Source organism: Solanum stenotomum, chromosome 1, assembly GCF_019186545.1.
Source record: "Solanum stenotomum isolate F172 chromosome 1, ASM1918654v1, whole genome shotgun sequence".
Taxonomy (NCBI): Eukaryota; Viridiplantae; Streptophyta; class Magnoliopsida; order Solanales; family Solanaceae; genus Solanum; species Solanum stenotomum.
In genome coordinates, this window is record NC_064282.1 from 93,582,564 (window position 1) to 93,593,741 (window position 11,178).

At 32.2% G+C, this 11,178-nt stretch overlaps 2 protein-coding genes across 2 annotated transcripts; both read right to left on the reverse strand.

Moving 5' to 3' along the window:
- Positions 1-3,362: 3,362 nt before the first annotated feature.
- LOC125871180 (uncharacterized) lies at positions 3,363-5,211 on the reverse strand. The gene is made up of 3 exons (XM_049551778.1): positions 5,057-5,211; positions 4,716-4,947; positions 3,363-4,233 (listed from the first exon to the last, which is right to left on the reverse strand). The coding sequence occupies exons 1-3, from the start codon at positions 5,111-5,113 to the stop codon at positions 3,761-3,763; spliced, it is 762 nt and encodes a 253-aa protein (XP_049407735.1). The 5' UTR covers positions 5,114-5,211; the 3' UTR covers positions 3,363-3,760.
- A 773-nt stretch (positions 5,212-5,984) lies between these two features.
- On the reverse strand, positions 5,985-7,436 carry LOC125871133 (uncharacterized protein At2g29880-like). The gene is made up of 2 exons (XM_049551726.1): positions 6,710-7,436; positions 5,985-6,629 (listed from the first exon to the last, which is right to left on the reverse strand). Exons 1-2 carry the CDS (start codon positions 7,037-7,039, stop codon positions 6,000-6,002), a joined length of 960 nt encoding a protein of 319 aa, XP_049407683.1. The 5' UTR covers positions 7,040-7,436; the 3' UTR covers positions 5,985-5,999.
- Positions 7,437-11,178: the final 3,742 nt, after the last annotated feature.

Here is an 11,178-nt window from a genome sequence, read left to right on the forward strand (position 1 = left end):
TTATAATAAATTCCTCCAAACATACCAAGGAAATTGTTGCAATCAATTTGATGACAATGCTTGTAATTGCATTTTCCATATACTCCTCACATTTTGGAAAATAGCAAGCATTCAACCATTGTGCTTCCTTGAAATATGATTTGATCCATTTTTTCATCTACAAAGAAATAATATAAAAAGTAAAATTAGATAATAAGCATACTTTATCTACTTTTGGATTGTGATTTCACTAATTATCACATGACTTTTGTTTTATCGTGTACCAAATTCACTAAATTATTTTTCCATGGTAATTATATTTTCTTCATACGTTCACACCGACAAGTAAAAGTGAAAATGTATTTTTGAAACACTGGACAAATAAAAATGAATAGAGTGAGAGTAATTATTTTACATAGATTAATTAATGAGGATGAGTTATTAAGCAAGCTTAATTACCTCAACTTTTGCATAGTAGGCCCGGTCTGCTTTACCTTCTTTTTTCAATTCATCTTCTATTTCATTTATAATTTGCTATTTCATACAATTTTTCCTAATAATATACCACAGAATTTAACATGTGCCGGGCTCAAACTCTTATAATAATGTTTTTTTAATGCGTCATAATTCAATATCAACATTAATTTAGGAGATTTATGAAATTATTTTATCGCGGAATTGAATCCACTATGACCATAGTTCGTATTATCGATCATAGAAATTATTATCACAAAACAGATTAATCCTTTGATTTCTCCATACACTCATATTATGTGTGTATTTATTTTTATATATATACCGTAAACATAAAAAAGAGGACGCTAGTTAATATATGCTAACGAGCTAATTAACAGTAGTACTCTTATGAATAAATCCGACTCAATAATAATTTTCGAGTTTAGTGGTTGGTTGGTTGGTGAGTATAATTAATTAATACATTTTTTTGTGATAAGCAGAACTAACAAACAAGACGTTTTGTCAACACAATTGGTAAGTGACTGTTTGTCATTTTCCACAAGCATTTATTCGTCGGCATTAGTAAAACTGTATGTATGTGGCTATTAGAGCCTGTTATCTTTTCATATATACATATACATAATTTTATATTAAAAATATGTTTGGTACGATAAAAAAATATTGTTTCAAGAATATTTGTAATATAATCAGGCAAACACTCAGAGGTTGGAAGAGGGGTGGATGAAGGCGGGGGGATGGGGGGGTTGTTGAGAGCCGGTCGGAACATGGGTTTCGAGAGGAGGTGTGGTGCATAGTAGGATAGGGACGTAGTGATGAGGGTGAACTAGAGAGAGACAATCAACTTAGAATAAGAGTACTAATGTAAAATTTATTTTTTCCATCATTATACCATTTTTAGAGAATATAAGTCACTTACTTTTTTTTAATAAAATATTTTTAGAAAATTTTGACAATTGAAGAAACACAAAAGAGTCACATGACTATGTCTATTGCAATGCAATATATTATATTCATTTTTGTATGATATAAAATACCATTTCCCCACAAGAGCCGTCGACTACTTTGCTAACAAAAAGATTTTGGTGATCTTATAATGTGTCCAAAATGGATAATGAACCCACATAAATACGTACGCTTGAGAAATATAATGTTTTGTAGTTTTGAAGGTCTGATTGGATTTAATCATTGAAAATTATTGAGATTGATATTAGTAGGTTGAACGTCAAATTTAATTCCTTGTTCATCTATCAGAAACTTTCGGATAATATATTCTAAAATTAAAACATAATTTATACTAAAATCACAATAATCTGTTGATAGATTTGTAGCGAGACGAGACTTTATAAACTTTATCTATCGATCCAAATTTAAAGATATCAAATTAGACTTTTTATGTAGATAACTATATATCAGTTTGTTACATGTAAGTTTAACTTAAATATAATGCAACAAATTATATATAGTACTTGTCATGTGTATGAACTCAAATGTGAAATCTTCACTAAATTTCTTCAGCTGCCGACTGAATATTGGTCCACACATTAATTCCATAAATGCATGTTCCCGCTCTAGGGGCGGATCTAGAGTATCGGACGTGAATTTTTAATTAGAAACATAATAATTTTTACATAAATCTTATATTTATATTAAAAATCTATTAAATATATAAAAAATATTTCTTCAAAATCTAATACCAAAATAAATTCTTAGTTTGATGGTAGAAATGAAACCTACTTAACCTTCTTTATCATGATTCGACCCATACTTCAAACCTAAGATCGAGCATCAGAGCTGCTCATAACAACGTACCAAAAAGAAGAATGCAAGAAGTTCATATTCTTCAGATTCTACCATAAACCAGGTAGTGAGGATGAAAAAAAGCATAAGCTACCTCATTCGTGCTCCCGTCTTTCCTGCTGCCATCTTCGGTGGATGCGCGCCCCTTCACTTAAAGGCGGCCAAACCAACCCACTGAGCCAACCTTTTAGATTGAATAAAGTTACTAAGATCGTTAAAATTCCATAAACTTTAAATTCTGAATTTGCTTCTGTCCGCTACATCCAAATAATACTCTCTCTTCAATCATTATATCCATTCAAATCTTTCTATAAATAGAACCCAACAATCTCTCAATTTCTTCATCCTTTAATTAATTCAAATATCATAAGGGAAACAAAAAAATGGGTTCCAAGGCATTTCTGGTTCTTGGCCTTTTTTTGGCCATATTTGTAATGATAAGTTCTGAGGTTTTAGCTAGGGAGTTGGCTGAGACTTCCACCACTACTTCTGAAGAGGATTGTAAGTATATCCATTCAGTATAATATATTTATATAATTTATTTCAAAAATATTGAGTTCAGATGAACATTTCTACTTGTGCTCTAGATGCTAACTTGACCAATTATTCTTACTAATTGTTCAATTTTATATAATTAGTTTTACATTTTGCATGTATANTTACCCTCCCCAGACCCCACCTAGTGGGATCTCACTGGGCATGTTGTTGTTATTTCGAAAATATTGAGTTCAGATGAATATTTCTACTTGTGCTCTAGATGCTAGCTTGACCAATTATTCTTACTAATTGTTCAATTTTATATAATTAGTTTTACATTTTGCATGTATATTACGATAACAATAATAACATATTCAGTGTAATTTCATAAAGAATATGAGAAGGTGGTATGCACACAACTATACTCTTATCATGTGAAGATAGAAAAGTTGTTTAATTCGATCCATTCTCGACTCAAGTAAAACATACTCTTATCATGAGAAGGTGGTATGTACACAACTATACTCTTATCATGTGAAGATAGAAAAATTGTTTAATTCGATCCATTCTCGACTCAAGTAAAACATAAAGTAGCACATGCTGAACCTAATGAAATTTTGCATATATATTAGCTAGCGTTTGGCCATAGATTTCCAAATATATTTGGCAAATATTATTTGGGTGAAGATTTGGGTGAAATTTCACCATGTGTTTGGCCATAGTATTTGGGAAATATATTTCAATTTTTTAAGAAATATGACTTATGCCCATAAGTTTTTAAAACTATCAAAACTAACCATAAATGTGTATTACATAGCAAAATAGAAATGTCGCGTAACAAGATTCATGACTTCCGCAACAAATCAAAAAGCATCATTACAGTAAATAGTCGCATCGTTAAAAAAGACTAGTACAAATCATGATAATGAAAATACAACTAATATGAATTTGAAAAAGAAGAAGAAAACAGAAGGAAATAAATATTGCAATCACTGAAGCGCCTCTGCCTTCTCTTCTGGAAGAGTTCAAACTATTCTTTAATATAATCTTCCCACATTCTATGAACAATCTCTTCTCGATGAGCTTGCTTTTGCAAATCAGATGATCGAGAAGATGAAGCGATGTTGTTACTCTGAGCCGATTGTTCGTCATTTTCATCAACAACCATATCATCACTTTCATATTCACTGAATATTCCATCATTGCTTTGGTGTTCACGTAAAAAATTATGTAATACAGCGCAAGCAACTACTATTTTCACTTGCATGTCACATTCATAGTTGTTCATGCCTTGTCGTAGTATTCTGAATCTACTTTTCCACGCACCAAAAGTTCTTTCAATTACATTGCGTAGAGAGGCATGTCTATAGTTAAATAGCTCTTTTCCATTCTTAGGCTCTCTTTCACTTCCTCGGTAGTCCTGTAAATGATAGCGCATTCCTTTGTATGGAGCTAGAAATCCTCTTGTGTTCCGAAGACCAGCATCAACAACGTAATATTTTTCTACCAAAATAAAATAAATACAATTCATGTTTAATTTAGTAATGTTGATTTAACATAATCATATTAATAGCTAGAGTGCATTAAGACTAACAGTAACAAAGGAATGTATGAAATCAGAAGAATGCATGTAGAAGGTGCATCATCACTTGGAGAATCCATACAACAACCTAAGACTAGAAGTGTTTTTCATTTTCCATGACAAATGAAATACATATAAGAGAAGGCTCCTCATATTAACATCCTAACCAAACCTTCCTACCAATCAGTCAGCCAATAGCTTCTAAGGAAGCATATGATGTGATAAAGGTAGACTATACCAAACCTTCAGCAGTACTCTACGAACAACCGAACATAGTATACATCCAGTAGAGAAAAGAAACATGCATATTTCAATGGCACTTTGAGAAAACAATCTGATGAGGACTATTTTATTGAGTAAATTTTCTTATATTAAGCAAAAATAGAACTACTAATTTATATACCACGTGGTGGAAATGGAAAATTGGCCGATGAGTCAAGAATTGCATTCTCAAGTACTTTACTATCATGGGCAGTACCCTCCCAGCCTGCTGCAATAAAGGTGAACCTCATGTCAAAATCGCATGCACATAATACATTTTGTGAAGTAATTCCTTTACGATTACGATATGTTTGTTGCTTATTTCTTGGGACTTCCCCTTGTATATATGTTCCATCAATTGCACCAATACAATCCTATCAAAAGGCAAATATAAATATTACCAACTGTAGCAATAACAACAGTAAAATATACACTCCTAATTTTATTTTTTAGTTGAAAGGAATGTTCGAAAAGTCAGTTTACCTTAAACCAAGGCCAAAAGCGGTTGTTGTGTCGAATTTTTGCATGTACACCGGTCATATTTTTTGGATATACATATGTTGGCGCCAACTGACAAGTGCCTCAGCAACTCTTCTAACGTGGCGGTTAATTGTCTCGAGTGAATGTTGAAAACATTCACTTGCTGATCGTTGACTATCATTACGTGCAACGACAGTTAGGAAAATAGCTACAGACTCCATTAATGGAACATGTGTGGTTCTACCATCAGATGACAACAAATTATTTTGTCTTATCACTTCGATAAGACGCCCAAATGTTTCAGGATAAAAACGCATAGATTCATACATACGCATACGATGTCCCCAAAGAAGATCAACAACCCATGCCATACCAGGTCTAGATGTATGCTGCGGTTGGCGAGATAATAACCTACTTTCTCGTACGACTTGTTCAGTGTGATCAACTATAGCACAAAACATAATGTAATTGTCATTGTCACTGTCTGAACTAGTAGTATCACTATTGGAAATGCTCATAATTTTTCAACTTAATTGTACACTTGAAAGGATGGTTAGCTAACACTTGAACTCAATATGAATCATGAGTATCCCTCAATATGTCGTAACTCTTCAAAAGTTGATCTACTAATCAACACTTCAACCTGAGAAAACCACAAAAACATATGTGAAAAGATGTACAAAAGACAAAGATACACTGAAAAAAAGATGTTCAAGAATTAAGAAGCTTTTAATAAATGAAACTGCACATTCATAGTAGATAACACATGTACATATCTTATAAAAAAATTTGAAAGCTCATTCATTAAAGAGAAAGTTAATAACACATAGGAAGTCATTACACAATTATAGTCATGTCTACATCACAACGAAGTGCAACAAAAATAATTAACTTCGGTGTTTTACGCATTAGATTATAACATAACACCATGAAAATAACGATTGGCTTAATCTTTTTGCAAGTCTTTAAACCATTGAACTTGATTTTTTTCAGTCATATGAACGAATATCTTGCGAAAGCTGGGGTTAAGCAAGTAAGGCACTGCTGGTGAAAAACTTTTGTTAACTAAATCATGTTTTTCCAAGATAAATTGTAAGTGGGCGGTAACAGCTGCCTCACAGTAGACATCAATTTCACTTTCTTTTGTTGCTCGTGCTTGTTCCTCTTCATGCTTCCTTTTTTCTTTTGCTTCTGCTTTGTTTCTTTTCCACTCCAACTGTTCTCTAAAGTAATCGTGGGAGTGGTTCAAAGTTGTAGCACGACCTTTTTTACGACGCATAGATGTTCCACCCTCAGAAGGTTCTAAAGTTCTCTTTACACTAGCAGAACCACTACCAGTATTCTGAGACATAGGAAGACATGTGTTTTCAGTAGCAACAGGCTCATCATCACCATCAGAAAGTTTATGCTCCTCAACAATAACTTCATTTGACTTTGGTGGAAGATTAGGATTTGTACTATACATGACATGGTCCCCTGTAGCAAATGAGTTTCCAAAAATTTCATCCAGTGTGTCATAATCTTTAAGACCATAGTATCTGTACTTGGAAATATATATTTTCTTCTTTTTCTTTTGCTGAGAAAAAAATAAACATAATGTTAGCTTGATATGTGTAAAGGTAGAACATAAGTACTTTTGGTATCTCCCAAACTTACCGCTACATGCTCCGACCAAATATCAGATGGACATGTAATTGTATTAGTTGTAGGGTCCCATCCATATCCAGAGCAAGAACTAAGGAGATCCTTGAAGGTTTTTGTGTCTTTCCTTAATCGTTGAATCTTTGACTTAATTTGCTCATCATCAAACTTATCTCGATTTCCAATTTTCTCAAAAAACTCATTCCTAACTTCTATCAATCGTGGACCACTGATGGCATAACCTTTAAATCCGGACTTCCTCGCATCATCATGCAGGACACTTATAAGGATTGATGTTTCTTCATCGCTCCATTTATCAGCAGTTGAACCACGTGATTTATTCATTTTTTTACGTTTCTACAATACAACGTAACATCAACATGACAACACATCATATGCATAACTTAATTTTTTTTAGAGTGCACAAAATCTGAAAGCATATCTTTAACTAAAAATGAAAGACGTACGAACACGATTGGAAGTATATTACCCTGTTAACCGGAAAAGGTGAAGTCACAGAGTTCTCGTCGGAAATCTCAAAACCAGCTTCAGGAATAATGGGCATTACAAAACTTAAAAAAAAGCCCGAAAAATTAGTTGCACCAGTCGAATGATAAAATAAAACACAAGGAGAAAAGATTCTTATCATTCATAACTCTTAAAACCTAGACAAGAGAACAAATTCATACAGATCAATTCAACCAAGATCATTCTAAAGAAAATTCACAATAAGAAAATATATGTAGATTTTTACAAATTACCTTCAATTTGTTTCTCCACAGAGGATTGCCACAAAGCTTTTACTACGGTTGTTCAACTAATTTTTTGGGTATAAAAGCTCTTGTACATGTATGCTCTTTATAATAGAAAAATTTATTAATTGAGTTAGTTAGCAGATGGAGATTTGATTGAGTTGGTTGGTGTTAATAAATAAAGTGTTTTTGTAAAAGATAAAAGTTTGGTGTTAAATTTGAATTTTTAAAACTTTCCAAATAATGAGATTTGGCCCAAATACTAGAAAAAACTAGTATTTGGGAATTTGGGTTATTTGCCAAAAAAATTTGCCAAATAATGAGAAAGTGTATGGACAAACAATATTTGTCAAATTGTCATGTCATCGCGAGTGTATTTCACACACTTTATACTTTTAGCTTATTGTCAAAAAAATGTTCAGATGGTTCAAATTTTAAGGGGTAGAAGTGTTCAATAGGTACAAGTCTTAGTTGATGTGTCTAAATGAATTATGCGGACAACTTTGAAGGGTTGTGGATGACTTAAGNATTTCTGATATCAGAAACTAGGCCTTCAACAAACAAGAAAACTAACTACTAAGTAATCGAATAAACCGTTTACATTTTTGTGCTTTCCTTGAACTACTGAAGAACTGTACTCTCTCTATAATCTCCTTTTTTATCTGAGCAACTGCCTCCTCCGTATGGGGAAAATGAGGTAAGAATGCCTCACAAGTCTCCAATAAAAAAAAAGGGACAAGTGGGGCCTCTTCATCTCTTCCTCAATTTAATTTAACTCTTAATTAATATATTGGACCAAATTAGTATTTTTAAAACTTAGGAGACCTTATTTTAAATTGTGAAGCATATTAAGAATGGAAAAAACCTTTTAACTTATTCAATTTTCTTTTTAAAACTGAAGTTACAGGGGAACGTTGGAATCCAAGAACGGGACTTTTTTTTTTCAAAAAAAATAATTCTTCTTCATCTTCAAAATCATCAAATCTTCTTTGAGTTTGTTGTGTTTTTCTTTTCAATCAGTAGCTTCTAATACAAGGTAAATTTTCTTCTCTTTTCTATTTCAAAGGATAAGATTAGGGTTTAATAAAGAAGAAAATCATCATCATCTTGCTATTATATTTTTTTGTTTTTTTACATTATATTTATTCTGTTTGAACTTGAAATTAACTCAAAAGAGCATTTTTGATAAGTATAAAAAATATTTTGTGTCCATTCTTCAGCTGGGTTTAGTGAATTCAATTTAGTTGTTTCAGCCAACAACTTAAGTAGTTGTTTGGACAACTACAGAAGTTGTTTATAGAAATAACTTTATATTTTTGTTAATACAGAAATTGTCCAACAACTTCCTGTAGTTGTCCGACGATTCAGAAGTTGTCCCAACAACTACTGTAGTTGTTAGACAATTGTGTTTAATTGTTGGTCAACTGATTAGTTGTAGGACAAATAATTTAATTATTGATCTATAATGTATCACTATTGCTCCTTTTCTGTTGATCTTATTCAGTTAATTTCTTACTATTTACTAACTTTTAACTATTTTAGTGTAGTTATAATGCTTCAATATAAGAGGAAGAGAACTGGAACATCTTCATCCAATCCAAATGCTAAAGAAAATGCTGAGAGCTTAACTGCTGCTAGAAAAAGAGGTACCACAACACTTCAAAGTATCGGTGGACAACCATCTGGAGAAGAAAAAAGTGATCAAAGTAGCGACGATCAATCCAGTGAAATGGAAAAAAATAGTAAGAATAACAATGACCTATCAGGTGAAGAAAAAAGTGATGAAAATAGCAACGAAAATGCAAGTGAAGAGAAAAAAGATGGTGAGAGTCATGGAGATGAATCAAGTAGAGAGGAACAAAGTGAAGAAAGTGAAAGTGAACAATTGGATGAAAAAGAATAAGAATGTATTGAATCCTCTCCAAATTATGTTAAAATCATTTCCAATGATAAGTATAAGTTTAAGACCCACTTGAGTGTGTCTGGGTCTTATGCTTCAAAAATCAATGCGAGAGTTGATTTTGGAGCTCAATTTGTTGAGTTTAGAAAGATTTTAATCGCACAAAAAATTAAAAATGATTTTAAAAAATCTTGTTTTGGTCACTTTTTGAAGTTGGATCAATCTGTAGCAGTACAACTTCCAATGAAGTTAGTACATGGCCTTTGTCTTCGTCGTATATTTTCTGAAAAGAAAAAAGAGGTTTGGATTGATTATAATGATTTGCCTCTTTGTTTTGGCATTAATGAATTCGCTATTATGATTGGACTTCGGTGTCATTCCCTACCTCCTCTAAGTCAACAAATAGCGAAAATTGGAAAAGAAGGTAAAATTTTGGTTGATCTGGTGGGTCAATCTGCAAATGTTGTTGTACTCATAGAAAAGATGAGTGATCCATGCTTAACCAAAAAGCAAAAGCTTGCTATTAGTATGGTTTGGTTTTTGCATTGTGTATTGTGTTCAAAAAGTGCAGAAAAGAAGATAGAAACTCATTGGCTAAAGATGGCATCCAAAAAAAGTGTGTTCAATTCATATCCATGGGGTCGAGTTAGCTTTGATCTTACCATTAAATATCTTTTGAAAGAGCTAGATTCAACCAAATCTCAGTATAATCTTCATGGATGTCCGTGGGCGTTCGCCGTATGTAATTAAATTGATGTTTTTATTTTATAATTTTTAGTTAAATTATTATTTGACTTTATTATCTATACTAAGCTATTTTTAATATTATATTGTAGGCTTGGGCGTTTGAAGCTATTCCGGCACTTCAACGATTGGCCAAGGATTCTTCACCTAAAAAATCAATTCCAAGAATGATTAAATGGATGGCTGGAACACCTGCTTACAAGGCAAATATTGATCCTATTTATCAGACAAAAGAACAAGTAAGATTATATCTACATAATATTAGTTGTTGTGTTATGCAAAAGTTAAACAAGTAGTGTAATTATTGGACAACTGAACTTGTTGTTCCGTCAACTATTCAAGTTGTCCAACAACAGTAAAAGTTGTAAACATACAACTTAGCTATTATTGTACAACTAAATTAGTTATTTCAAAAATATTATATATCTACATAATATTAATTGTGTTATGCAATATTGAAATACTACTGTAATTATAAGACAACTAAACTTGTTTCCACAACTACTTTAGTTGTCCAACAACAATAAAAGTGATTTCCACAATCACATATTACTGAAGTTGTAATTGGACAATTGATTCAGTTGTTTTTAAATTATGAATAACTTTTTTTTTAAAATGTAGATGCAAAATCAGGTTGTTCACCCTTTTCTTTTTCCAACAAACATAGAGAGGGAACAAATTTATGTTCAAGATATTGAGTCATATGAAAATAGTTCAGATCCAAAAATTGATGCTTTAAAAGAAGAGTTGGCACTTGTAACAGCTATAAAATTGAATATAACTGTTGTTGAAGAAGGTCTTGAGATAACTGGTGGAGAGAATAGTGTTGCGAGAAATTATGGAGTTGAGAGAGACGGTGATGGCCAGATTGCTTTAGATACTTGTAGATCTTTTGGTGGAGTAGGAAGAGATGAATCATATTTAGCTGATCTTGGTAGGGGAGAAGATACCCCTAGTGTGATAAAAACAACAAATGTGAATGCCTTCAACATTGATTGTTGCTGTAAATGTGAAACTTGTTGTGATAAGTATGAAACTCTTTTGAATGAAGTATAATCTTTGTCAACAAAGTTAGATGGGCAGCAATC

What these genes read in the sequence shown, in the direction of transcription:
- LOC125871180 (XM_049551778.1), bottom strand. Translation starts at nt 5,113, where the DNA reads ATGACCGGTGTACATGCAAAAATTCGACACAACAACCGCTTTTGGCCT. An exon ending in GCTTTTGGCCTTGGTTTAAG is followed by an intron (nt 4,948 to 5,056) that starts GTAAACTGACTT and finishes GCCTTTTGATAG; the next exon opens with GATTGTATTGGTGCAATTGA. An exon ending in TTTTCCATTTCCACCACGTG is followed by an intron (nt 4,234 to 4,715) that starts GTATATAAATTA and finishes TTATTTTGGTAG; the next exon opens with AAAAATATTACGTTGTTGAT.
- LOC125871133 (XM_049551726.1), bottom strand. Translation starts at nt 7,039, where the DNA reads ATGAATAAATCACGTGGTTCAACTGCTGATAAATGGAGCGATGAAGAA. An exon ending in TTTGGTCGGAGCATGTAGCG is followed by an intron (nt 6,630 to 6,709) that starts GTAAGTTTGGGA and finishes TTTTTTTCTCAG; the next exon opens with CAAAAGAAAAAGAAGAAAAT.